A 27,896-nucleotide genomic window follows, 5' to 3' on the forward strand; every position below is an offset into this window, starting at 1 on the left:
GTCTTTGGCTTTGCCGGATTAAGTGATATGACATGCTATTCTATAGAATAATTTCTCCGTAATTAATATCACCTGATTGAGCTAATCATGTAAATGTAATTAACTAGAGAGTCGCGGCTCCACAAAATAATATTTATAGAGCTGTTATCTTCCGAATAAACCCTTAAAGACCTAGTAATATTTTACATCAGTAGCAGTCAATATTAATCCTCATCTTAATTCAGTCTCATCCGTCCCTAGCGGGCGGAACAGATATGACAGCTTGTTACACAAAGGAAAAGGGCTGGGTTTGAGTGAAAGAGCGGGAAGACTGAGGGACACAGGGAGAAGCTGTGCTATCGTAAATACTGTATCTGATGCATTCTAAATTACCGCCCATTTGGAAAGGGAAGATGCAATAAATATTTACTCTGAGCTGTGCTTCGGTAGGTTGGTGGTTGATGGAAGGCCGTGTTGCCAAACCGAGCCCTTTGAAGAATGTCTCTGGTTGTCAATTGGATACGTTGTAGTAACGTCATTGGGTGATAGACAGAATACTCTGTCTGTTATTCCTAACCCTCGTTGCATCTGCTGTTGCTAACTCAACGGCTAGGAGGTATCACTTCTGTAGTGAATAAGAGTTCAAAGATCATACCATTATCAACTAAAGCTCACGCTGATGTTGGCTTCGTTCTGTAGTAATTATCTGAACCATAAATCTAGTGTCAAAATTGTGAAAATCTGAAAATCTGATTTCCCCCCAGCTAATCATTGTCTGCAACCAGTGCCACAAAACCATGTGGTAGTGGAAATGTCGATATCCACGTTTATAACCACATGTTTGCTACAGTTATTGTTATTTATGGTGGTAATCATTCTTTTTGGAGTTAATTTTATAAGGGTGGAGGGTGTGTAAATTATTTTACAGTACAAGAGGAGGGTCAAGTGAACATATTTTTACGCTGGGGGGTGTTTTAAAGAGAAGTTGTATTTACTGGAATTATCCACAGACAGTTGGAGAGCTGAGGCTAGGTTTACTTACTGGAATACACACTAAGACCTTTGACCTTTTTGGTCTAAGCTGTTGCAAAACAAACTGTACTAGCTACGAGTGGTTTTTCAAAGTATAAATCATTTTCATAAAATAAAGCTGATAGATAATTCTCAGTCACAGGCTCGGATTTAAAAAACGTATATATATATATATATTTGTACAAGTATGGCAAGTTTTTGGAGTGAGTGTGTGTTTTTGTTTCTCATTGTAGGTCATTGATCTTCTTTTATTTGACTTTAGGTTAACCAGTGACTGCAAGCTTTTAGTCATACCTTCCCCCTTGTCATTCCTACCTTCTCCATATAAACATGCACCCTTCTGCAGATTGTTTTACTTTTTGACCTGTGAGCCACCATGGAGTTGTCTGTTCTCTGGGGTTTGTCTGTAGCACTGCTGATATGTCCTCTTTATATGGGTGAGTGTCTTGACATGGCTTTTATATTCAAACTGCTGTTGTTGGCTTTTACCTTTTAGAAACATTTGTCCCATATGCTCCTGTATTCTGGATAGTATAACAATGGATGGAAAATTAAATGTATGTACTCAACATAAATATAGCCAGGAAGGATTTGTTTTTAACCACGTGTGTTGTTTTTGATAGGATTCACTGTCAGTACTTTTTGACTGGGTGTTTGGGGTGATTATATTAATATTGTTGAATATCATAATATTCAACATAAATTATAATTAGGGTCTTAAATTTCACTCGTGTACCTATACACACATGTTCAGCTTTGACTCCATCCATTAGGGTTCTGTATACTATTAAGAATTCTGGGTTGGTAAAACTCGGATGTGTTCTGGTATTCTAGCCAGAATCCCAACATGGCCCAGGCCATTAATACAGGCATGCACGTGTAAAATAAATGGACATTTTCCCACACTGACCCCACAGGTGTAGGTGTTCTGTGTGAAGTCACCTGTAATGAGGAGAGAATGGGCATGGAAGGAGGTAGTTACACTCTCACTAAGAAGCTTGAGTATGGCAGCATTATGATATACCACTGTCCAGAAGGGTACTATCCACATCCTGCTTTAACTCGTTCGTGCCTGAAAAGCGGAACTTGGAAGCCACCACCAAAAAGAAGACCTCCTCAACAGTGCAAAAGTAAGTGACGATGCCTGATATCTTCCACGAAGACAGTATTTGAAATAAGAGAAATGCTACTGAAACAGGACCATCCATTTTGTTTTCTTCTTCTTTAGTGATCGAATGCCCCAACCCCTTGGTTTTAGAAAGTGGTTCGGTCTTGCCTGTACAATCGCAATATTTCGTCAACAATAAGACCACGTATGAGTGTTATTCGGGATACTCACTGCGCGGCTCAGCCTCCCGTGTGTGCCAAGCCAATGGGAAGTGGAGTGGGGGTACACCCATATGCAGCCGTGACTGTGAGTAGAAAACTGTCAACTGTCTCTCCGTCTTTCTCCTCAGGACCCTCTGGTCGGAATGACACATTATAAATGGCGTTCAGTGCCACAGCCTACACAATAACTACCTATGCAGCATGCTATACTCTCCCTGCCTCCCTGACACCCTCCCTCTCCATTTCTCTCTGACTTTCTCCCACCGTTCTCTTACAGCAGGAAGTGAAGATCGCTGTGCTGACCCTGGGATTCCAGCAGGTGCTAGGAGGTCTGGTTCCAGTTTTGGCATTGACGACATATTGTCTTACCGCTGTGACGACAGCTTACATTTGTTGGGGTCAAAGACACGTGTATGTCAAGAGAGTGGCCAATGGACTGGGACTGAGCCTAAATGTTACTGTAAGGTCCAGAAAGACACCTAAAACAATAACAGTTTTCCAAGCAACACAACGCAGTCACGACTAGTCCATTGCTCAAAGATGCCAAAAGATTGTCGTGTACAGTCCACTGTGAAAAATAGAGATTTATCCTGTGGTTGTCTGGTTCTTTTGTTCTTGTTGCAGACAAGCATACGTATGACACTGCGCTGGAGGTCACGGAGGCCTTCGGCAGTGCTATCAGAGAGAGCCTTCAGATGGCAGCGCCCGTTGGTAGGTCTTCATAACACCTAATATATCATCAATTGTTTATTTGTTGAAGTCTTTATTCCATTTTCATTATCACCATAACTTTATCGGTATTCAGTGCATTCAGAAAGTATTCAGACCCCTTGACGTTTTCCACATTTTGTTACGTCACAGCCTTATTCTAAAATAGATTACATTGTTTTTCCTCATGAATCTACACCCAATACACCATCATGACAGAGAAAAAAACAGTTTATACATTTTTTTTCAAATGTATTACACGTAAAAAACTGAAATATCACATCATCATTCAAACCGTTTACTCAGTACTTTGTTGAAGCGCCTTTGGCAGCGATTACAGCCTCTAGTCTTCTTGGGTATGACGCTACAAGCTTGGCACACCTGTATTTGGGGAGTTTCACCCATTCTTCTCTGCAGATCTTCTCAAGCTCTGTGAGGTTGGAGGTGGAGCGTCTCTGCACAGCTATTTTCAGGGCTCTCCAGAGATGTTAGATCAGGTTCAAGTCCAGGCTCTGGCTGGGCCACTCAAGGATATTCAGAGACTTGTCCCAAAGCCACTTCATCAGACCAGAGATTCTTGTTTCTCATGGTCTAAGAGTCTTTAGGTGCCTTTTGGCCAATTCCAAGCGGGCTGTGCCTTTTACTGAGGAGTGGCTTCAGTCTGGCCACTCTATCATAAAGGCCTGATTGGTGAAGTGCTGCAGAGATGTTTGTCCTTCTGGAAGGTTCTCCCATCTCCACAGAGCTCTGTCAGAGTGACCATCAGGTTCTTGGTCACCTCCCTGATCAATATCTCTCTCTACCTGTACATGACCATCTGATCATTTATCACTCCAGTGTTAATCTGCAAAATTGTAATTATTCGCCTACCTCCTCATGCCTTTTGCACACATGGTATATAGACTCCCCTTTTTTTCTACTGTGTTATTGACTTGTTAATTGTTTACTCCATGTGTAACTCTGTGTTGTCTGTTCACACTGCTATGCTTTATCTTGGCCAGGTCGCAGTTGCAAATGAGAACTTGTTCTCAACTAGCCTAACTGGTTAAATAAAGGTGAAAAAAATAAAATAATAATGTTTAAAAAGGCTCTTCTCCCCCGATTGCTCCGTTTGGGTGGGCGGCCAGCTCTAGGGAGAGTCTTTGTGGTTCCAAACTTCTTCCATTTAAGAAAGCCACCGTGTTCTTGGGGACCTTCATTGCTGCAGACATTTTTTGGTACCCTTCCCCAGATCTGTGCCTCAGCACAATCCTGTCTCAGAGCTCTTTGGACAATTCCCGTCGACCTCATGACTTGGTTTTTGCTCTGACATGCACGGTCAACTATGGCACCTGATATAGACAGTAGTGTGCCTTTCCAAATCATGTCCAGTCAATTGAATTTACCACAGGAGGACTCCAATCAAGTTGTAGAAACATCTCAAGGATGATTAACGGAAACAGGATGCACCGGAGCTCAATTTCCAGTCTCATAGTAAAGGGTCTGAAGTCGGAAGTTTACATACACTTAGGTTGGAGTCATTAAAACTTGTTTTTCAACCACTCCACAAATTTCTTGTTAACAAACTATAGTTTTGGCAAGTTGGTTAGGACATCTACTTTGTGCATGACACAAGTCATTTTTCCAATAATTGTTTACAGACAGATTATTTCACTTATAATTCACTGTATCACAATTCCAGTGGGTCAGAAGTTTACATGCACTAAGTTGACCCTGCCTTTTAAAAAGCTTGGAAAATTCCAGAAAATTATGTCATGGCTTCAGAAGCTTCTGATAGCATAAATGACTTAACTTTAGTCAATTGGAGGTGTACTTGTGGATGCATTTCAAGGTGTACCTTCAAACTCAGTGCCTCTTTGCTAGACATCATGGGAAAATCTAAAGAAATCAGCCAAGACCTCAGAAACTAAATTGTAGACCTCCACAAGTCTGGTTCATCCTTGGGAACAATTTCCAAATGCCCGAAGGTACCACGTTCATCTGTACAAACAATAGTATGCAAGTATAAACACCATGGGACTACGCAGCCGTCATACCGCTCAGGAAGGAAACGCGTTCTGTCTCCTAGAGATGAACGTACTTTGGTGCGAAAAGTGCAAATCAATCCCAGAATAACAGCAAAGGACCTTGTGAAGATGCTGGAGGAAACAGGTATAAAAGTATCTGTATCCACAGAAAAACGAGTCCTATATCGACATAACCTGAAAGGCCGCTCAGCAAGGAAGAAGCCACTGCTCCAAAACCACCATAAAAGAGCCACACTACGGTTAGCAACTGCACATGGGGGCAAAGATTGTACCTTTTGGAGAAATGTCCTCTGGTCTGATGTAACAAAAATAGAACTGTTTGGCCATAATGGCCATCGTTATGTTTGGAGGAAAAGTGGGAGACTTACAAGCCGAAGAACACCACCCCAACCGTGAAGCACGGGAGTGGCAGCATCATTTTGTGGGTGTGCTTTGCTGCAGGAGGGACTGGTGCACTTCACAAAATAGATGGAATCATGAGATGGAAAATTATGTGGATATATTGAAGCAACATCTCAAGACATCAGTCAGGAAGTTAAAGCTTGGTCACAAATGGGTCTTCCAAAAGGCCCCAAGCATACTTCCAAAGTTGTGGCGAAATGGCTTAAGGACAACAAAGTCAAGGTATTGGAGTGGCCATCACAAAGCCCGGACCTCAATCCTATAGAGAATTTGTGGGCAGAACTGGAAAAGGAAAGCGAGCAAAGAGACCTACAAACCTGACTTCGTTACACCAGCTCTGTCAGGGGGAATGGGCCAAAATTCACCAAACTTATTGTGGGAAGGTTGTGGAAGGCTACCCAAGTTAAACTATTTAAAGGCAATGCTACCAGATACACTCAATTAGTGTGTAAACTTCTGACCCACTGGGAATGTGATGAAAGAAATAAAAGATGAAATAAATCACTCTCTACTATTATTCTGACATTTCACATTCTTAAAATAAAGGTGGTGACCCTAACTGACCTAAGATAGGGAATTTTTACTCTGATTAAATGTCAGGAATTGTGAAAAACTGACTTCAATTGTAAATAAGGTGTTTCTGTTTTTTATTTTTAATACATTTGCAACCATTTCTAAAAACCTGTTTTCGCTTTGTTATTATGTGTGTAGATTGATGAGGAACTGTTTTTATTTAATCCATTTTAGAATAAGGCTGTAACGTAACAAATTGTGGACAAAGGGAAGGGGTCTGAATACTTTCCGAATGCACTGTATTTGCTAAACCTTTCACATATCCTCAAACGTCCTCCTTTTCCACCTGTGATTGTCAAAGTAATATATCCTGCTGGTGCCTTTCAGATGACACAGATCAGGAAGGAAAGAAGATCACAATAGATAAAGGAGGAAAGCTTAACATGTACATTGCTATGGACATATCTGACAGCATTGCGGAGACGGACTTTAACAGTGCAAGAAATGCTGTCAAGAAACTTATCACAAAGGTATGTCACGAGTCACTCACAAAGTATGTTATGTAGCTGATAGAAATGTCTGACAATATGGAATCAGTTATTGGTTTACCAAAGTATTCCTCTCACATTCTTTGACAGATCATTAAGCATTATCCTGTTTTGTGTCTTCACCTTTCACAGGTTAGCTCCTTTTCAGTCAGCCCAAATTACGAAATCATTTTCTTCGCCTCTGACGTATTAGAGGTTGTCAACATAATAGATTTTTCTGGAGATAAAAGAAAACCACTTGAGGAAGTCTTGGCTGACTTGGACAACTTTAAATATGATGGTGAGCAAAACATTTACCATATACTGTATGTACTTACATCATCATTGCCCAAACAATACACGTATCCAGTGGCTAGGTCAAATGTAATGTGACAAACAGTGTGTTTGTGTGTGTGCCCATGCACTTTTTCACAGCTAGAGATAACGTTGGCACCAATCTCAACCTTGCATTTAAAACCATCCTGGAACGCATGGCTATCCAAAAACAACGAAATGAAATGCTATTCATGGAGATCCACCATGTTCTCATCTTTTTCACAGATGGTACTGTATTGCTATTATTCATGTATATTTGTATGGAAAGTATTTGAATGTATTGCAATTCGTAGCTTCTTTTTTTTGTAAGCTTTTGTTCACCTTTGGTCAGCTCAGTAATAATCGCTTGAATCTCTCTACTTGCAGGTGCTTACAACATGGGGGGTAGCCCTGAAAACACAATGGCCAAGATTAGGGAATCGGTGTACATGAATAACGAGACAAAACGGGAAAAATATCTTGGTGAGGTCAAAACTTTTGCGTGGTCATATCATTTAACAACAACCTGACATTCTACTCTCAACTATTCTCCTCCTTTTGAAGGCCCTCAGATCAATTTACTCCAAAAATATTTTAGAAACTGTCACGATCGTTGGAATAAATGGACCGAGGCGCCGCGTGCGTAGAGTTCCACATGTTTTAATAAATGAAACTCACCAAAAACAATACCGAACAAACAAAACGTGACGTAAATGCAGTGTTCACAGGCACTACACAAAAACAAGATCCCACAAACAACAGGTGGGAAAAGGCTGCCTAAATATGATCCCCAATCAGAGACAACGGTAAACAGCTGCCTCTGATTGGGAACCATACCAGGCCAACAAAGAAATAGGAACCTAGATTGCCCACACTAGTCACACCCTGACCTAACCAAATAGAGAATTAAAAGGATCTCTAAGGTCAGGGTGTGACAAGAACTGTCAGGATCTTAACTTACTGTTCCGAGTTAAAAATAGTAGAATACACAAGGTGGAATTTGTTTGTGCATCAGCAGTTATGTCAGTCACTGATAGTCAATTAGCCACCCCCAATAAAGTTGCCCATCCCTGGTGGCTTTCTAGCTATAGACTGAGCAAGGCCAAACACACACACACACACACACACCAGTTTGCTCAGGAATAAATCAACCATTTCTGAACAATGATTTGTGGCACTCAGCACTCAGTACAATATTCAAATTCAAGCCAGCTATTGTCTCAAGTAGGTTACTGTTCTTGATTCATCTCATGCCTAATGTTTTTGCCACTTCCTCTTGTTTTGTTTTTTTAGATGTTTATGTTTTTGGTGTCGGAAGTGAAATTTTTGATGAAGATATCATGCCACTAGTGACAAAAAGGAACGGCGAGAGGCATTATTTTAAACTAAAGAATGTTATTGATTTGGAAAAAACCTTTGATGATATAATTGGTAAGAGTCCTAATTAAACAACAATATAGAAGAATGTGTAGATTTCTATGCGTCTCTGCATGGATATTATTCTGTATTTTAGTGTCTTTGTATCAGTGTGTTGAGTCACCTCTCTCCTCCACATAGATGAAAGCCAGGTTGTGGGTGTTTGCGGACTCCATAAAAACTATGATGACAATACCCCAAACACCATACGTCAAAGATACCCCTGGATGGCACGGATTGACAACACAGTAACAACACAGTGCCTGATTTTCACCCTTGATTATTTCATCAATGACCTAGTGGCCTTTCTGTGGCCTTCATGTTCAGATTTGATTTAGTGTGCACTGTCATTACCAATACATGACAGATATACTAACTTATAATTGATTCGATTTCATTTAAATGATAATATTTAAGTTAGAATTTGATTTGATCGCTAACAGTATACAGTAGACCTCGCCTGTCATTTAAGTCCTGAATTCAATCATCACTCGTAGTGTGTTTCTGCAAAGCAATGTTTTAGGTTATTTGTGCTATGGGAGTGATAAATGGCTGACACACACCTCTCATACTCTATCTCACCCCAGTGCACAAAAAAATGAAATCCTGTTGACATTTAAATTAGATATTGATGCAAATTCCTGCCTGTTGTCATTTACTGTATGTATGTTCAACCTCTCTCTCCTGATACCATAGCATGAGGAAGGAAAAGCTAGTAAATGCATGGGGTCTCTGGTCACTCGCCGCTTCATCTTGACTGCTGCTCACTGCTTCAAGTTCAATGACAAGGCAGACAATATCCGTATTACAATGGGCGAAAATCAAGGTATAACCAGCCCCCCCTTCAAAAACATTTGCTCTTACACCTAAACAATTTTTTTGTTGAATAATCTTGTTTTTTTTAAGTGATTATCATCATTACCGGGAAATATGTCCGGATGCCACATTTACTTGAACAAGTAACCTGGTGATATTGTAAGTTGTAAGCAACATGTCTGTTGAATTACACTCTAGTCCTGCCTCTTAACAGTTATAAAGGGAGCATCACGTATAATATTACATCCTGATTATAATATCAACGGTAAAAAGAATGACGGGATAAACGAGTTCTATGATTACGACGTAGCTCTCATCAAACTGAAGAATGATGTAGATGTCTCTGTCCACATAAGGTAAGACTTCTGATATTATGCTGAAGGTAACCAGATTGAATATGATGACACAGCCCTTCAGATCTGAATCTAAATCATCTCTGTAGTAACGTGTGAAGCACACGTTGTTTCCTTTACGCATTCTTGCTTTACTGTGTTCCTCAGACCAATTTGCATCCCTTGCACAAAGGAAACAAGTGGCGCTTTAAGACTGGTAGGAGAGGCTATCACCTGCAAGCAACAAGGTACAGTTACAGCACACATAGCCTATCCACCAAGATACAAGGTTTGTCTAGGCACTGTATGTTGCCTTGCCTCATATATTGTTATCCTTGCAGAACAGCTATTGTTCAAAAATCCATTAGAAGAAGTCAGTTTCATTTCATATGATAAAAAGGAAAGAATGGATCAACGTAGCGATGCCAAACTAAAGCTTCAGGATCAGGTGAGTGCTTGTATGATGTCTGACCACACACACACACACCAATGGATGATGCCCATATGTGCGCCTCTCATATATTTTTCTCTTTAGTTGAGGGACAATTGTATCGAAATGGCTGTTACTGAGGTAGAAGGCATAACACCACTTAATCTAAAGGATATTGTGACTGATAACTTCCTGTGCACGGGTGGGAAACAACCTACTAGAGATAATGTTGCCTGCAAAGGTATGTTAACAGTTCATGGAACATTAGATGAGGAACTCACTGTTTCTTTATATCTGTTCTCAATGTAATGCGAACCTTGTGATTTGATATAGTATTATTGTAATGGAAGTATTGTAACTTGTTAAAGATGAAAAGGGTTCTCTATTACATTGTCTTACCTTTTCATTTGTTTGCATGTGTGTACTTGTGCGTGTGTGCAGGTGACTCCGGTGGAGCTGTGTTTAAGGACTATGATAAACACCGCACCATCCAGGTGAGAAATTCTGGCCATATCTACAGTACATACAGCAGAGAAACAGGCTCTAGCAAAGTGGCAACTTTCTATCTACTTTCCACATACTTTTTGTGCTTTCCTTTTTTCTACAATGATTATTCCAGATTTATTTCTGTAAAATGTATTTGCAAACCTCTGGGGTCTTCGTAATCGACAGGTGATTAGTACTGTACTGACACCTCTTCCATTGTTCATAGGTTGGCGTGATCAGCTGGGGAACCAAGGACCTGTGCCCTGGTGGTAACAGTGATGTCAAACAGGAGTCTAGCGACACGTCCAGAGATTTCCACATCAACCTCTTTAAAGTTGTCCCGTTTCTGAAGAAGTATTTGGGGAATGATACAGATGATTATCAACCTCTTGAGTTTTTAGAGAATTGAAGAGTTTCATTCCAAAACACTCTATTTTCAGAAATGTTGGTTAAGTATCTTTTCTGTTTAAAGAACTTATACAAGAGATTGGTGTGTTTTTTTCACTATAATTATGGCATGGGGATATTCAATGACAGGTATTTGTTTCAAATCGATCACTTGATGGTTTCATTTCAGAGAAACAAATGATCATGGTTTTTTGGCAACTTTTTTTTTTACACAGTCAAATGTAAACACAAGAACTGTACAAATTAAACATTTGTAACATCAATATAAAAATGAAAAAAATATTCAAAACAGTAATATGAGATCTATATGTAAAACATTTACATTTGACATTTAGTGGATGCTCATATCCATAGTGACTCAGTCATCTTAAGATAGCTAGGTGAGACAACCACATATCATAGTCAAATTGAGTAAACAAACATTCCATTCCAACTAAACAATGGATATATACTGTAGCTTTTTGCAAAACACCACATTTTAATACATATCTACAATCTATTAATAAAAAAAATCTGATAACAGTAATATTTTACACACACACACACACACACACGAAAGTACGCATAAGCAATCATTTCTAGGGAAAAAAACACAAATGTGAAAAATGTGTATACAACGTTTAAGAAATAGAGACCGTGATAAACATGTCTTAACAAAAGTTGATTTACAATCATGTATCAACTGCACTGAACAGACACGTCTTACAAAAATAGGTTGTTGAATCGAACTCTAGTTATCAATGAAAGTGTTCTTAACTAATGATAATTAATAAACTCATTACCTGAACTTCAAGCATTCCCTTTCTGTAGTCCATCCATGTATAATGCCTGGTTTTAAAGCCTCTTGGTCTTTTCTCATTTGAAAAAAAGTCTGTCCTCCACCCTCTCTCTCTCTCGCTCTTCTGTCCTCTCTCCTCCATGACCCAGAAACCAATCAGTGTTTGAGTAGTATGAGGCCTTTTCTCTTTGGTAAAAGTCCGTCCTCTCTCCTCCATGACCCAGAAACCGATCAGTGTTGAATGGTCGAGGAGTGTGTCAATTCGTTATTAATATTGAGTTACCTGACCTTTTGTTGTCAGAACAACCTCAATTCATCGGGACATGGACTCGACAAGGTGTCGAAGGCGTTCCACAGGGTTGTTGACTCCAATTGCTTCCCACACTTGTGTCAAGTTGGCTGACTGAAACCACTGAAATTATTGTTAATTTTTTAATGTTGCCAAATACTTTATACACAAACAAAAATTCCAAAATTCTATACCGAAATTACCAATTTTTCTGATTGAATTTAATTATCTTATTAAAACACTAACCCTAGTGAATAACAGAAATAATAACATGAATATAAATTGCACTTAAATTGTTTATTTTTTGTATTTTATTTATATTTGTTGTATGTTTGAGCATTGTTAATACCTGTGTTTGGTTTGCTAGACATGTTTGATGTAGCAATGTAAGTTGATTTTTGTATTATGAATAATAAAAAATCAATTTAAAAATCCATTTAAAAAAAACGGTTTATTGAGGAATCTTTTCTCTGTTGCTCCTTCCTTGCTGCCATAGAAACGGGAAAGCCGATCTGATTCATGCTAACGTAAACAAACAGGCGAGCTAACGTTAACCAGGTAGCTACCTCAGTGGCACAAAAAAAATTGCATCACAGGATATCCTTGCAATATTAATTGAGGAATATCATAGTGGACATGTCTTCTGTCTCTCAGATGAAAGAAAAGTAAGTTACATTAGCTAGCTACAGGAACGCAAACCTTTCAGCTGACGTTACGTTAACTAGCTACGTCTAGCCAGCCAGCTAGCGAACGTTAGCAGGATATCAAGCAGGCCAACTTTGCTATCGCTAACGTTAGCTAGCTAATCGCATTAGCTAAAAAAAAAACTGGTCGAATCAATGTTTCCACATAATTTCAACCTCTAAACATCAATGTAATGACGTTGAATCAACGTAGAAAACTGTTTAGATTTGCAAAAAGTCAAACATTTAAGGGAATTTCGTCTTTTCACCCAACTTTTACCTAAATACTATGATATAACGTTAGTGACCTGTTTTGTCGAATTCACATTCAACGAAATGTAAGTCAACACTAAATTAGACGTTGAAATTACGTCTGTGCCCAGTGGGTAAGTTAACTAACGTTATTTGACTGATTTTCTACATACGCCCAGCAACACTAACGTTAGCTAGGCTAAATTCTGGAGTAAAAATTGTTGCCTTGCTTCAAAACAAATAACTTTACTCTGTCTCTTAACAGCTCTGAGACCAGTAAATGGTTAGATGCACACTACGATCCAGTGGCCAATCTCTATACTTTTTCATCTTGCATTGGTAAGATTTCACCTTAGCTACCAACAATTTCTAATTTCTGTCACTAGTCTTGTTAAATATACATTTGCTCAAGTTTTGTGCATATATATTTATTAACAAATTGGCTATTTCCTCAGACAATGAATTTACCCGGGCCTGTGTATTTATGTTACAGCTCTTGCAGACCTGCATGGGGATGGTGAGAATAAGGTAAGAATCATGTTGCTACACTTGTGATCAGCGATTTCTTAATCTGCCACTAATCCTTTTTCTCATAGGAAGAAGCTCTTTATGCATGTTTTTTTGGTTTGACTCCTTTTGTTCTGTGGGTGCGTGTACGTGTGGTGTTTGATTAGTATGCCTTTGATTTCTGTGTACAAGATGAACATTCTCCTTCTTTCTGTTCTAGTTGGTGGTGGGGGACCTGGGAACTGGTTCATGCAACATGAAGCTGAAGGTGTACCGTGGAACTGGCCTGATGAGTGAGAACACGTTGCTCGATCTGCCCACTGGCTTGGTTTCTTTCCTCATGGACCAGCATGAGCCACGCACGCCTGCCATTGCTGTGGCTTCCGGCCCCTTCATCTATGTCTATAAAAACCTGCGGCCCTATTTCAAGTTCACTCTCCCTCCGTTAGAGGTCAATGTCCTGGAACAGGACGTCTGGAACCAGGCAAGGGAGGTGAGTGGAGCGGCAAAGATTTCAGCAAATATGGAAAACAAAAAAGAGATATTTCCCTCTATACTGTTAGAGCAACAACTTTTGAGATGTTTTCCATTTTTGACTTGCTGTACTTTTTAAAAACTGAATTGGCGGGTTTTATGCACCAGCCAAGCTTCTGGGAGAGCACCATGATTGTCTTCTGATTGGCCTGCTGTACTAACCCTTCTCTTTTCACAAGGACATGATTGACCCATTGAGCTTGAAGGAAATGTTGGAGGGCATCCGGTACGTTCCTGCGAATAGCATGCGTCGAGTTATGTTCCCAATTGACTGTTGATTTTATTTAATTGCCTATGCTTGATTTTCTGACCGTCTTACAAAGATATATATGAAACCAATCAAAAGACTGTACCATGATCAAAACTGGTTACTCTGACAAAATGGCATTATGATCATGGATTATGTTCAGGGTCATGGTAATAATTAGTGCTACTCTCCTGCCTTCACCTAGAGACAAAGCTGATGTTCCACTCTCCGTCAGATCTTTGAGGTAACAACTCAGTTATATAAGTAACTGTGGCTGTTTGTGTGAGTGAAGTGTCATCACCAATGATCCCTTCTATTTGTCAAGGTTCCTCATGTTGGACCCACAAGACACGGAGGCTTTCGTGAACCTTCATAAGGCGCAGCCAATACGAAGACAGGTAGCCTTCCTCACAGCAGTGATTGACTTGAGCAATGTGACACACACACACACACACAGTCAACTGTTTGTATGTGCTCTTAGACTGTTATTACATGCATCGGCACCCTGAAGAAGAACATGGCTGATGAGGATGCAGTCAGCTGTCTGGTTATTGGCACTGAGAGTAAAGATGTCTATATCCTGGACCCTGAGGCCTTCACCATCCTCTCGAAGGTCTGTTCAATACATAAAGAGTCATTTACAATGACGGCTCAATCATTTGTTCGATGTGATCTGGGAGGAAGAGCATGACAGTGGCTAGTGTAAGAGGGGCTTTTGCTTCAATTCCATACGGAGATTTGTATGAGACTTAACTTTTTTATCCAGATCCAGTCATGTTGTTGAATTCATATGGTTTACTCTCCCATTCCCTCTGTTGACATCCATATTCTTGTTGCCACAGATGTCCGTCCCCAGTGCTCCCACTCAAATGGATGTGACTGGTCAGTTTGATGTGGAGTTCCGGATCACTGTGGCCTGTCGCAATGGGAATATCTACATCCTCCGCAGGTATGGCAACCACTAACCCAAATATACCTTTGTCTCTATCCTTTACAGACAGACTGTACAGTATGTTGCTTGTAAAAATAAATCTGGCAATGTTTTTTTAGAACCCAATTAATACAGTCCCATTTGACCACGTTCTTGCTGGGATAAGCCTTTTATATATCCTGTGCACATGCCAGCAAGTTTAGGAGTGGGAGCATAGCTGCGAGAAGTAAGGGTGCTGCAGCACCCCCTGAAAAGTCTAGAGAATATAATAATATATACAATACATTTTTTTTTTTATCCTCAAAAAAGTAGTGCACTGGGCCTTTACTAGTCCAATATCCAATATTAGTGGAAGGATATAGCTGTCTGTAGCACGGGTCAGTTCTTATTTTTCCCTACACTTTGAGTATCTTCATTATGATACCAATAGAAAATAATAGCAATATATATTTTCAAAACATGTGAGTCTCGTGTTCATATTTCACAACCTCCGCAGGTTTTTGGAGTTGCTTATACGTAATCGAGCAAAATAATAGGCCTACACTTGATTTAAGCTACATTGTTGCATGCTAAATGTTTCTGATCGATGATAGATGACCCAACTAATAGATGAGCTACCACCTCTACTTATTTGTCCAGCCAGAGAATTAACCAAATATACACATGGAGATTCAGTGAAACAAAAGCACATAGATTGATGAAGACAAGTCACAGGCTTTTTGGTTGGGAGTAGGCTTAGGGTACTAAGTGACTACAAGTGAAAAGCAAAATAATCCCCTTGTTAATTAAACTACATACAGTAACATGCTGGCAAAATGTTCTGCTCAGTGTTATTAAATGAGCCAACTAGACCAGAGGATCATGAGCAGCACTTACCTCAACTTAGCTAACATTTCAACAGTCTAATTGTAGCCTAATATCCAAACAGAGATTTAGTGAAAAGAAAAATGTGACAAATATTTATCAAGAGTCCCCACACTTGTCTCAAAGCTGAAATTGTTGAACACGCGTTGGGTTTGCCTACTTTATTCCAATACTTTTGTCATTCAGTTATATTTATTCCCACACTAATTCTTTCTGGATCCATCCAGTAGTGGTTAGAAAACAGTGCATGTGGTGGGCAGACAAAGTTTACAACTGCCAGGATAGTGGTAACGGGCGCTGCCTAGCAACCATCAAGAGCGTAATGCATGCCAATTCCACATCAGCATTACTAAGTTGTAGGCAGAACTTTACCTCAATCATGACTAGGTCGGTTTGCGGAAATAAAAGTTTTCGGCTTTGATACCGAGAACATTTTTGAGAAATAAAAAAAAGATGGTTTAAAAGTTGTATATGTTTTGAGGATGAAATCACACATTGGCCTGTCATAGGGATGACCCTCACCCAAAACATGAAGTTTAAACGTATTACATCTGGCCTGAGTGTATTATTGCCAGCCAATGTTTCTTTTCAGAGGATTCAGAGGAAATTGCTGGATATCATTTTGTTGTGCTCTGTGTTTGCAGGGACTCTCCCAAGCCCAAGTACTGTATTGAGCTGTCTTCTCACCCTGTGGGGCTGGTGAGGATGGGGAAGAGTGTGGTGGTGGGATGTGCCCAGGAGACCCTGCAGGGCTTCACACAGAAGGTAGGTAGCACCCTCTCTCACCTACACTCAGTCAATTCAGTAGAAACTGCAGCTGTGTGACGTGATAGTTGGAAGAGGCCTGTGTGTGTGTCTTGTCCTGTCCTCTGTGTCCAGGGGAAGAAGCTGTGGACGGCTTGCCTGCCAGCCCCTGTCACTACCATGGGCGTGATGGACCTCCCCACCAGGGGCTTCCAGGCTGTGTTAGTGGGCCTGGCTAACTGTGAGGTCCACCTCTACAGAGACAAAAACCTCATCAACACCATCAAGACTCCGGTAAGACACCATGGCTAGACAGGCCAATAGGTTACCAATAGGTTAGTAGCTACTTGATTCTGATGAAACACTCTTTAGAAACAAATTCCCATGCTTATTTCCTGCTTGTTTTAAACTTGGCACACAAAAGAGATGTGGGAATGTTTTGGGAAAGATGATTTAGGTTTGCTAGGTTTGTACCCCACTGCCATGATTAGTTGTGACTCTCAGTCCTCTGTGTTCCAGGATGTAGTGACCAGCATTTGTTTTGGGAGATATGGACGAGAAGACGGAACCCTTATAATGACCACCAAAGGTACAGATCACCTGTTCATTTAGGATAGAATCTTGGGATTGGAAGTATTATTTAAAAGAGAGTCCTCTAGTTTAGGATGCTCAGTACAATGGACAGATGTTGAAATGAAGTCCCCTGCCTGATTTCAACGTGTGTCCCTGTGTTTTGTAGGAGGTGGTCTGATAGTAAAGATCCTGAAGAGGACAGCTGTGTTTGATGACAGGGACTCTGCCCCAGGTCCCCCTCTGGCACAAAGCATCCGCCTCAATATCCCCAAGAAGACCAAGCTGTACGTGGACCAAACCATGAGGGAACGGGAGAATGCTGTGGGTACGTATGTCCAACCAGAACTGTAGTCTAGCCTGGCCAGTGGCCACCACCTTCAGACTAAACAATGGTTTGCTTGTTTCTCTGCGGTTTTTGGAGAGAGTTTTGGGTTTCTTGGGTTTGTGGGTCAATTTGTGTAATGTTCGGTTTGGGCCGTGTGCTTTCCAGCAATGCACAGGGCCTTCCAGATGGACCTGAGTCGTCTGCGTCTGGCTGCAGCGAGGGCCTACGTTAAAGCCCTGGAGTCCAGCCTTACACCCATGTCCTCCAGCCTGTCTGAGCCTCTCAAGATGAACGCAGTGGTGAGTCTGGTGTCTAAGGGAATGTCAGTGTCTCCAGTAGAATCACAGCCACGGTTTAGTGCACAGTCAGAACTCCTGGTTGAGTCTCTCTCATCCTGTCTGTGTTTTAGGTGCAGGGCCTGGGCCCGTCCTTCAAGCTAACTCTGAACATCCAGAACACAGCCGCATGCCGTCCTGTCATGCACTTGGCCATCAGCTTTCTGTATGATGAGAGCCTGTATAGTATGAGGACAGCCTTCTTTAAGGTGACCTTTCTTTTTAACCCATCATATATCATCACATGACCAGTGATATTTACTGTACACCTCACTAATGTTGCTGGTATATCTCACTAGTCACCCCCAAAGCCAATTCCACCTTTGGCCGCCTTTCATTCCAAGTCTCTGCTGCCAATGACTGGAACGAACTGCAAAAATCACTGAAGCTGGAGACTCATATCTCCCTCACTGACTTTAAGCACCAGCTGTCAGAGCAGCTCACACATCACTGCACCTGTACATAGCCCATCTATCTACCTACCTCATCCCCATACTGTATTTATTTATTTATCTTGCTCTTTTGCACCCCAGTATCTCTACTTGCACATTCATCTTCTGCACATCAATCACTCCAGTGTTTAATTGGTATATTGTATTTACTTCGCTACCGTGGCCTATTTATTGCCTTACCTTCCTTATCTTACCTCATTTGCACACACTGGATATAGTCAATAATACAGTAGAAAAAGTCTGTTAGTTTATTCCATGTGTAACTCTGTGTTATGTGTCGAACTGCTTTGCTCTATCTTGGCCAGGTCGCAGTTGTAAATGAGAACTTGTTCTCAAATAGCCTACCTGGTTAAATAAAGGTAAAATAAATCAAATAAAATGTTATGTTCACTTTGGCTAATTGCCTGAATATTATTGAATGTGTTCACTCTCCACAGATCCCCCTACTGGTTCCTGGGCTCAACTATCCTATTGACACATTTGTGGAGTGCCTGAGTGATAAAGGAATCTCTGACATCATTAAAGTATGCATTTCATTTCTCTGTTACTCTGTTTTTCTTCACTGTATAGCCATTTCAGTGCCTCCTTGAACATAAAACCAATGTGAAAGTAGAAGGTAAGCTGTTGTTGACACACATTGTGTAATTACAGGTGTTTGTGCTGCGAGAGGGCAAGAGTGCACCCCTGCTGACTGCCCATATCAACATGCCCGTCAGTGAGGGACTGGCACTCAACTGAGAGAGGGAGGGAGAGCGAGAGCGAGCAGCATCTTTAGGCCCTGGGCTGGCCTCTATGCTCTCACCCTGTGCTTCTAGCCCCCTCTAGTGGCAGGGCTGACTCGAGGTGACTGGGACATTAACAGGATCAGCTTGTGTTGGCCCCAGAGGTGGTTAAAAGCCATGTGTAGCATACGTACGGTAGGACAGGAAGTAGGGCTATTTGTCCTTAGAGAGAACTCCATAGAGAGAAATGGGTTTATGATTGTATCACAGGATTTAAAATCCAAACGTAAGTGAAATGGTAAGCTGTGTGTTGGTGGATAGAGATGTCAGGACAATTATCGTAGTTATGAATACAAGTGTATAAAGTCATTATATATATATATATATAAATAAATAAATCAGCATTATGTATTGCTCTTTAAAGTTTGTTAAATAATTGCCGGGAAAAAAACAGATGTGCTGCTAATTTTTTAATGATCAGATTATGACAGATGTTCAGATCATTAATTGCACTTTATTTTCAAAAATAAAAGATAACAAAAATCCATACATTCCTGAGAAGTGCAGCAGTATCCAGAAAGAGTTGGCTTTTCAAACAAATGTATTTAATAAAACCTTTAAATTGCTTTTATTTTCACTCCACATTTCAAGGCCCTTTTGTTATTGAGGTTAGAATCTGTTTTTTTTATTTCTTCAAACTAAGGCTTTACATTATTGACTTGTGTCAGAATATAAATCCAACAGCTTGTTTCAAAAATAAAAATCACTGATCACTGTTTTTTTGTTGTTATATTTAAAAAAAAAAATGAAAGTCAAGCACCGGCAACATTCAAAAGCATTTGTGTTCTCCTCTACCTGTTTTAGAACCACAACTAGTCACATTTAAGACTATATTCTATGGCCGTTGGAGTCGGGGTGACGCCACCAACACAAGCAGTAGCAGGCCATCCATCTGTCTAGGCAAACATGGTGAGGGAGATCCACTAAAGGAAAGAGAGCAAAGACTTCAACACCTCATAACACATTTAACAGCTTAAAGTAGTCACACTTCGATGACACCACTAAAACATTGATAAAGGAACTTTTGTGTCTGGGCTCAAAAGCCGTGTTTGATGTTAACACTCCACAAGCTGCTCTCCCTGAAAATAAGAAGGCTGTGTTTCTGATGGTGGTGACATACCTGGAAGAAGCTGAAGGAAACCACCCCATCTACATCAGTGTCCATTTCTTTAAAGGTCTCTAGAATGGTGGACAGAGAGCAGTTTGTTCAGTCTAGCGGTGTTAGTAGCATTATGACATGTATCACTGCTGTATTCCAAGGTGAAGTCCACTCACTGAACATGGTCTCCAGACGGATGAGACAGTTGACAAAGTTATCAAAGTCCACATTCAGGTCTTCCTTTGCGTAGCGTAGGATGATGAGTTGGAACAAGTGGTTGGTCAACTTGAAGCCTGACGTAGAGAAAGGGAGAGTGTGAACAGAACATCAAACGGCTCTTATGCTCTCTCACCTAGACCACTGGTCTTGTCAGCAAAACTATTTTAGGCTTTTTGCCTGCTTACACATAGGGGTAGCTTGTCATGGTAGTACTAGGTAGAGACTTGTCTCCTGTTGGATAAAGTGACCAGAGGCAGAGCTGGTCATGTTATTGTGCACTTAAAAGGCCTCTAGTCAATACATATTGCGGAAGTTCAACGTTACAGTTTGATTGAAATTTAAAGGCAATGTTCTCACGTTAGAGGAGACTGCATTCACAGTAAGCTCTGCACTGGTTATATTATTGTGCTTTATACATTTTGTGAGGATGCTACTAGAACAGGAATAAAATGGTACCAGCTGATTCCAGTGCCATCCGCATTTCATAGGAGCTCATGGTGCCAGATTTATCCAGGTCAAACTTCCTAAACACAGTCTGAAGTGGTGGAGGAGAGGGAGAGAAGAGTGGAGAGAGGTTATTTACAAATGTTGGCAACAGCAAGCATGGTGTGGAAATCATACCCAACAATTGAAAATCTCAGAGGTCTATTTAGAAGAGTAGGACATGTTTGACTCACCAGGTACCGTTTGATCTTCTCCCACAGCACATGGAACTCTGTCAAGCCCAGCTTCCCAGTGCCGGTGGTCTGTCAAATCAATGTCAAGGACAGACAGAGGAATAAAGAGGAAGCACAGTGATAGTTGACACACATCAGGGTGGGTATAAAGAAGGTGTAGTTAAGGATACATCCATGAGAGTTATCATGCAACGACACGCCTCCTTGCCAAAGCCGTCTGTCTTCAGGTCCTTATCTGTGACACAAAAAGTGACAGTGAACACACCATACAAGTGTTACCTCACATGCCTTTCCCTTTAACCAAAAGAGATGCCAGTATAACAGACTCACGCTTGCTGATGATTCTGTTTAGGATGGTCTGAAGCTTTGTGGCACTGATCTCCATTTCCTGTGAGAATAAAATAAAGTAAGAAAGGACTACAAGTACCATGTATCCCACCAAAGATGTAGTTATCTCTCACCGCTCCAGCGAGCTGTCTGAAGAGACCCTTGAAGCCTGCATCAATCTGGCTCTCATCCAGCTCTACCTGCAGCAGAGACACACAGACAGTTTAGTTTTCTGACATCTATACAACTGTGGTATACTGATTAGTCAATAGATTAATATTGGTTTGAATTAGTTCAAAATAATTTCTCACCTCCTCAGGCAGATCAGCTGTGATGTCATCATCCAATTCCCTGTTAGGAGAGGATCAAGTCTTTAGCCAGTTTCATTGGCTTGAGCTTTTCATATGTCTCTCTCTCCCTCGGTCCTACCCAACCCACCCCACCACCATTCACTCACTGGGAGTCAGCTGGCTTTTCAGAGAACACCCTGAGCACAAAGTCTCCGTCCTTCTGGGGCTCGAAGGTGGAGGGGATGACGATATACTCTCCCTGGGGCAGGCAGAAGCGGGTGCTGACCTCTCTCAGGTTGATGAAGAGCTCTGACCGGGCACTGGAGCTGTGGGTCAGGAAGAAGTCCCTCTTTAGATGTACCCCGGCCCGACCTGTAAACTGTCCAGGAGAGAGGAGGAGAGGAAAGGAACAGTGAAAGGAAAGAAGGAAAGAGGATGATAGGAGATAATACAGAAATGAGAGGACCAATATTTGTGGGTAGAGATTGCTGTTATGGTCTCATGCAGAGATGGACTCCTAGCATTACCAGAAGGTGTCATACCTCTTCTGGAACCTAGAAGAGACAAAGAAAGGTATTTAAGTCACAGCATTCTTACAGATTCTTAACTTCACTGTTACCAAATACAAATAATTACTGAAGTAAATATCTTGCCTCATAGATGGTGAATCCAATGGTCTCCATGTCTTTCCCCTCACGCCGTTGCCGACGACGATCCTTCTGCATCAGCGCCACCAGGAAGCTGCAACCTGATTGGCCATCTGTGTCTGGGTGCTGAAGGGCCACTTTGAATTGAGGGTTGAGCCAGAACGTTGCTGTAGAGAAGATGGGAAAACATAAAAACCCTAATCTATTACTCCTTGTACCCCTTCTCTCTCAATTCATTATCCTAATGTACCTGGGTAGTTCCTGCAGCCCCCTGCAGTGCTGCCTCTCCTCCACTCTCCAGGGTAGAGCGTTGAGCTCCACTTCTTCACTTGGCTGGCCTGCAGGGCGTCTGCTGTCAGATTACAGATCTCCAAACGGCTGAACTCACGCAGAAAGTCACGGAATGACATCCTGTGTGGGAGGGTTTATGGGAGAGGCAGAGAGACTGGTTTTGAGGGTACTATTGGCTTAATATTGTGTTAGGATAAAAATATAAAATATATAAAAACTCTTGACAAACTACTTACCAGAACTCGCCATCTTCGCTACGGTTGTACAATCTAGCTCTGACCGATGGGTCAACTCCAGCCCACTCTCTTGAACTGAAACCACAAAGAAAGACTGACACATCTCTTAAAATACATGTCACCAGCCCAAGTTGACTCAAGACTGAACTTTTCCTGAACTAACTCTTACCCAATTTTCCTCCACCTCATTCCCCTCTAGTTATCTCACCTCTTATCTCTCCCTCCCCCTCTTCTCTCACTTGTCACTCCAGGCTCCGGTCCACTCCACCTCTCCCCAGGGGTTCCTGATCCGCAGGAGCTTGGTGGGACTTCCTTTAAACTCCACCTAGCCAATAAGAATGAGTTGCTGTCTGTGATATAACTATGTGTATTGTTAATCAAAACTTTTAATTATCCAGGTCATTCTCTCACCTCCTCCACACCTGTCACAGAGTAGGCATGGCCTTTCACCAGCTTCTTGAATGTCATCGCCTCCATCTCGAAAACACCAGAGATCTGAAAGAATTAGAGAATTATTTTTCTATATCGCACAAAGAAGTTTTTTCTTAAAGAAAAGTGTGTGTGTGGTATGTGTGTGTGTGTTTATGTAGAAGGCCAGCATCCCGGAGTCGCCTCTTTACTGTTGACGTTGAAACTGGTGTTTTGTAGATACTGTTTAATGAAGAAGCCAATTGAGGACTTGTGAGGCATCTGTTTCTCAAACTAGACACTCTAATGTACTTGTCCTCTTGCTCAGTTTTGCACCGGGGCCTCCCACTCCTCTTTCTATTCTGGTTAGAGACAGTTTCCTCTGTTCTGTGAAGGGAGTAGTATGCAGCGTTGTACGAGATCTTCAGTTTTTGGCAATTTCTCGCATGGAATACCCTTAATTTCTCAGAACAAGAATAGGCTGACAAGTTTCAGAAGAAAGTTCTTTGTTTCTGGCCATTTTGAGCCTGTAATCGAACCCACAAATGCTGAGGCTCCAGATACTCAATAGTATAAAGAAGGCCAGTTTTATTGCTTATTTTCTTTAATCAGAACAACAGTTTTCAGCTGTGTTAACATCATTGTTAACATCATTTTCTAATGATCAATTAGCATTTTCTAATGATAAACTTGGATTAGCTAACACAACGTGCCATTGGAACACAGGAGTGATGGTTGCTGATAATGAGCCTCTGTACACCTATGTAGACATTCCATAAAAAAATCTGCCGTTTCCAGCTACAATAGTCATTTACAACATTTATACCAATGTCTACACTGTATTTCTGATCAATCTGATATTATTGTAGTGGACAAAAAAAATATGTTTTTCTTTCAAAAACAAAGACATTTCTAAGTGACCCCAGACTCTTGAACGGTAGTGTGTGTGAATGCGTTTTAACTATACTTGTGGGGATCAGAAGTCCCCACAACAATAATAAACAAACACATTTGACCATCTGGGGACATTTTGTTAGTCCCCACAAGGTCACATTCTATTTCTAGGGGGTTAAGGTTAGAATTAGTGTTAGGGTTAGAATTAGGTTTAGGGTTAGACGCTAGGGTTAAGGTTAGTTTTTCAGTTTAGGGTTAGGTTTAGGGGTTAGGGAAAATAGGATTTTGAAGGGGACTGAATTGTATGTCCCCACAAGGTTAGTTATACAAGACTGTGCATGCGTGCGTGTGGTGTGTGTTGCTAACATCTATGGAGCATCCCAGCAGGGAACCTCGCTCCACTGCTCTACTGATTATGCTGAACAGGTCTGGATGGGCCTTCTTCAGCTCAAACATCTCTGTCACGCCCCCTGTGAAGTCCTCAAACCCCTCCGATGTACTGCCCCCTGAGAGGGCCTCGTAACAGCCATTGAGCCTGCAACACAGACAGACAGACAGACAGACAGTGGCGTCTCGTAGCAGCCATACAGTTCTGTTATAACAATTTGTTATGTTGTGTCTGTACGGTAAATTGTCTTTCTCTCGCCATCCATTGTCCTTACTTTGCATAGGCCTTCTCCAGCAGGGCGCTCCAGAACTCAGCCCCCTCTGCTGAGTGGAGAAACAGCAGCTTCCCATCCTTCACTGGCAGCCTGTCATCAATCACCACATCCACCCACTCCCCAAACTGCCAGAACTACACACCAGGTGCACATGGGAAACGAGCAAAACTGCTGCAAAATAGTCTTTGGTATACACACCATATAAATGCAGTAATGTATAACTTCTGTGATTTAAGGATGGTTGTGTTTATTATGCTGCATTCATTGCTGGGAGAGGCTCTGCTGCAGAGCTTTCTGCATACTGCAGTGCACAGAGTCAGGTTGCCAGCGACAGAGGAGATTGCTTGGCAACAAGACAATCGCAGTTCAACTGACTCCCCAGAGTGTTTGTCCAAAACCAAAGAGGTAAACCCCGCTGTGCTCTTTCAGTTATGAGTGCTCTGACTCTGGTGCTAAGTGAGTGCCCCAGATTTTTATCCCTTGTCCCTCTCTTTGGGTGGCATGCTAAAGGGGCTAGGCTGGCTGGTGGACTGTGGGACTGGCCTGGTGCACCCTGTAGGAATCTGGCAGCAGGGTGCTTTAGCAGCCCTTCCCTGCTTTTCTGAGTGACACTCTGTTTACGTCCACCTATAAATACTGGCAGTAATTATAGCAACATGCATGCAGCCTGTGGGGACAAGACTGACTGGAGGAATTGGGGGATGTGGGGCAGTGGCACTCCCAACACTGTGCAGGGTAGTGGGGAATTTAGGGTCTAGGGCCAGATCAGTTACAATAGCTAGTATATTGTAAAGGTCTATGCATTTGGGTGTACAGTCTACTGAAATAAAGGGCATTAAGTCACAGCAGACAAAGTGGATTTTGAGCTGGAGATGGGTCAAATATTTAAATATGTGTGAAAACAGGAGTAGCTCTGGACAGGACAGATATAGCCGGGTAAAAGTGGTAAGGACTGATAGGAGTGGTACGGGGAAAGGTAGTGAAGTGTAGAAGTACCTGGAAGTGAAAGATCCCAGCATACTGTTGGTGGAAGCTCTGCCCATGGGGCACCACCCGATGTAGTAGAGTCTCATTCAGTGTAAGTGAAGCAATCGCTGCCAGCAGCCAACAGTCACCTGGCCCACAAAATATACCACATGACACCTACCACATGACATTACGTTAGGTGTGCCTAAATAACTTAGCTATGATAATCAAATCATGGTTTGAGAAAACTCAACTTTGAGAAAAGTAGGGGTATTGTCATCATGTAAGTCTCCGTCTCTCTGTTTATTTATCAGTTCATGTCCTTTCGTCACCATTGCACACAAGAGTCCCAAAGCCCAGCTCCATAGCACAGTAGGGCAGAGGTTGGGCACATTGTGGGCAATCTGAACTCACCCAGAGCTCCCTGGCAGACGTCAGTGCGAGTGGCTCCGTCTACGATGAAGTGAGGGTCAGAGCAGAACTCCTGAGGAACACAGAGAGTTTCTACGGGTGAGACAAATATCAAGATGGATAGGAGCATCTCTGCTGTAGAAAGCCAAACCTGCAGATGTATCTCTCCCTCACCGTGGGGCGCATCCATCGGACCCCCTGTGTCTTTGTAGAGCGTGACCCCAGCTCCTTGAAGCCCAGCGACGAGATCTGAGCAGGGAATGCATCGTCCTCAAACAGCCGTCTGCTCTGCAGACTGTGGGACCGGAGATATTCAAAGTCTTGGCCTAAGAACTTCAGGGCCTTGTCATTCTGACCGATGCCCTCATTGCGGTCCCACTGGCTCCTCAAACGAGCAGCCACTCCAGAAGCAAACACACGTTCAATAACCTGCTCCATCACCTGCTCCATCACCTGCTCCCCAACTCCACTCCAAAAAAAGCTGAATAAGGCAAAAATTGACAATATGTTATAATTGATAAGACAGTGCTTACACACACATTCACAGAGAGAGAGAGAGTGTAACAAAACAGTTATACTCATATTATAGCTCATGTATTTTTTAACACGTTGGGTAAATCTCAGGCAAATCCTATAAAGTGTTCACCACTTATTGACTGAATGCATCAGATTATTGATAACAAAAGCGACTCAATGCATTTTTGCGAGTGTACGAACACAAATGCATCTATCCATTCCTATTTGTCATATATTACAAAAACAATATATATTTTTTAAATACCTTACAGACGTGTTTACGCCGAGATTTTTTGACCGCCACGGTTAAATGCCTCGCCGTGCTTCATTGAACTAAAAACTGGGTTGGTTTTCTGGCTGCCACTCAGATTCTCCCACCGACCGTCCCATAGAAGAGTCCTCTAGGCCTGCGCAGCGCATTTTGCATTACTCAGCACATATCTTGCGAATTCAACAAAAGAAAACGTGTTTGATGAGAGGTGCTTTTCCATACACACACCAAATTATATTATATAGCACAAGTATATTCTAAGATATGAGATGCAATTTAGCAGGTGGCTTAACTTGATTTGAAACGGATTTGTCAGTCCAATTAATCAAATTAAGGCCACTGAATAAGCATGGACCGTGTAAAGATATGAAGTCGTTTTAATGTACATGTTTCTGTGAATCCCCTTTACTGTTTACAACATAACTTCACAAAAGTGGCATCAGCTGAGTTGTTTTACTGTAACAATGCCTCCATCTAGTGGCAATATATCAGTCATACAGTAACACGAAAACCAAGTAGGCATACACTGTAAAAGGTTGTTATTTTGACACAATAAATCGAACAGTAAAGTACCATATTCATTATTTACAGTGTGATTTTAGCCGTAAATAGGGCATGATACCGTACATTCTAAAGATGTACACTCCTACCCATATAGGCCTACTGGTTGAAAAGGCAAGTCAGTTAAGAACACATTGTTATTTTCAATGACGGTCTACCGGGGAACAGTGGGTTAACTGCCTTGTTCAGGGGCAGAACGACAGATTTTGTACCTTGTCAGCTCGGGGATTCGAACTTGCAACCTTTCGGTTAATAGTCCTCTAACCACTAGGCTACTTGCCGCCCCAAACATGGAGTTTGAGCAGTAAATGACGTCAGAGCTCAGACCGCGTTTCACAGCTCTGTGTTGATTTTGACTGACTGACTGACAGCAGTTTTGAATTTGAACAGCGCGCGATAAGATCT

General features: G+C 41.6%; 3 protein-coding genes across 4 annotated transcripts; 2 read left to right on the forward strand and 1 right to left on the reverse strand.

The window, feature by feature from the left end:
* The first annotated feature begins 1,293 nt into the window (after window positions 1-1,293).
* Window positions 1,294-11,513, forward strand: LOC124007468 (complement factor B-like). 2 transcript variants are annotated; one of them, XM_046318069.1, is made up of 18 exons: window positions 1,294-1,448; window positions 1,929-2,141; window positions 2,240-2,425; window positions 2,618-2,800; window positions 2,965-3,051; window positions 6,378-6,520; window positions 6,671-6,818; window positions 6,953-7,081; window positions 7,220-7,315; window positions 8,126-8,263; window positions 8,390-8,496; window positions 8,945-9,074; window positions 9,279-9,420; window positions 9,565-9,644; window positions 9,738-9,844; window positions 9,932-10,067; window positions 10,268-10,320; window positions 10,539-11,513. In XM_046318069.1, exons 1-18 carry the CDS (start codon window positions 1,388-1,390, stop codon window positions 10,719-10,721), a joined length of 2,322 nt encoding a protein of 773 aa, XP_046174025.1. In that variant the 5' UTR covers window positions 1,294-1,387; the 3' UTR covers window positions 10,722-11,513. The 2 variants fall into 2 exon arrangements, with proteins under 2 accessions (XP_046174025.1, XP_046174024.1); XM_046318068.1 differs by having other exon boundaries at window positions 1,352-1,448; window positions 1,920-2,141.
* Window positions 11,514-12,279: 766 nt separating this feature from the next.
* Window positions 12,280-19,732, forward strand: bbs1 (Bardet-Biedl syndrome 1). The gene is made up of 17 exons (XM_046317146.1): window positions 12,280-12,452; window positions 12,988-13,061; window positions 13,216-13,250; window positions 13,450-13,722; window positions 13,943-13,989; window positions 14,216-14,254; window positions 14,336-14,408; window positions 14,492-14,623; window positions 14,853-14,959; window positions 16,450-16,570; window positions 16,685-16,843; window positions 17,069-17,138; window positions 17,289-17,447; window positions 17,613-17,746; window positions 17,857-17,991; window positions 18,672-18,758; window positions 18,886-19,732. The coding sequence occupies exons 1-17, from the start codon at window positions 12,424-12,426 to the stop codon at window positions 18,970-18,972; spliced, it is 1,761 nt and encodes a 586-aa protein (XP_046173102.1). The 5' UTR covers window positions 12,280-12,423; the 3' UTR covers window positions 18,973-19,732.
* si:dkeyp-50d11.2 (calpain-1 catalytic subunit) lies at window positions 19,451-27,105 on the reverse strand. The gene is made up of 22 exons (XM_046317145.1): window positions 26,925-27,105; window positions 26,318-26,624; window positions 26,147-26,216; window positions 25,763-25,881; window positions 24,767-24,900; window positions 24,471-24,639; window positions 23,214-23,297; window positions 23,042-23,127; window positions 22,803-22,877; window positions 22,526-22,686; window positions 22,282-22,442; window positions 22,171-22,182; window positions 21,796-22,007; window positions 21,650-21,689; window positions 21,473-21,538; window positions 21,342-21,399; window positions 21,182-21,246; window positions 21,012-21,080; window positions 20,791-20,869; window positions 20,292-20,408; window positions 20,137-20,195; window positions 19,451-19,939 (listed from the first exon to the last, which is right to left on the reverse strand). The coding sequence occupies exons 2-22, from the start codon at window positions 26,591-26,593 to the stop codon at window positions 19,913-19,915; spliced, it is 2,139 nt and encodes a 712-aa protein (XP_046173101.1). The 5' UTR covers window positions 26,594-26,624; window positions 26,925-27,105; the 3' UTR covers window positions 19,451-19,912.
* Between the last annotated feature and the right edge of the window lie 791 nt (window positions 27,106-27,896).

The sequence above is a fragment of the Oncorhynchus gorbuscha genome, linkage group LG20, assembly GCF_021184085.1.
Source record: "Oncorhynchus gorbuscha isolate QuinsamMale2020 ecotype Even-year linkage group LG20, OgorEven_v1.0, whole genome shotgun sequence".
In the NCBI taxonomy this organism is placed as follows: Eukaryota; Metazoa; Chordata; class Actinopteri; order Salmoniformes; family Salmonidae; genus Oncorhynchus; species Oncorhynchus gorbuscha.

Excerpts from the sequence above, each read along its gene's own strand:
- LOC124007468 (XM_046318068.1), top strand. The coding sequence starts at position 1,388 with ATGGAGTTGTCTGTTCTCTGGGGTTTGTCTGTAGCACTGCTGATATGT. Across the intron at positions 6,521-6,670 it reads TCAAGAAACTTATCACAAAG|GTTAGCTCCTTTTCAGTCAG; the intron begins GTATGTCACGAG and ends CACCTTTCACAG. Across the intron at positions 10,068-10,267 it reads AGATAATGTTGCCTGCAAAG|GTGACTCCGGTGGAGCTGTG; the intron begins GTATGTTAACAG and ends GCGTGTGTGCAG.
- si:dkeyp-50d11.2 (XM_046317145.1), bottom strand. The coding sequence starts at position 26,593 with ATGGAGCAGGTGATGGAGCAGGTTATTGAACGTGTGTTTGCTTCTGGA. Across the intron at positions 26,217-26,317 it reads TCCGATGGATGCGCCCCACG|GAGTTCTGCTCTGACCCTCA; the intron begins GTGAGGGAGAGA and ends TGTGTTCCTCAG. Across the intron at positions 24,640-24,766 it reads CTGGAGAAGGCCTATGCAAA|GCTCAATGGCTGTTACGAGG; the intron begins GTAAGGACAATG and ends TCTGTGTTGCAG.
- bbs1 (XM_046317146.1), top strand. The coding sequence starts at position 12,424 with ATGTCTTCTGTCTCTCAGATGAAAGAAAA. Across the intron at positions 13,723-13,942 it reads TCTGGAACCAGGCAAGGGAG|GACATGATTGACCCATTGAG; the intron begins GTGAGTGGAGCG and ends TCTTTTCACAAG. Across the intron at positions 14,624-14,852 it reads CCTTCACCATCCTCTCGAAG|ATGTCCGTCCCCAGTGCTCC; the intron begins GTCTGTTCAATA and ends TTGTTGCCACAG.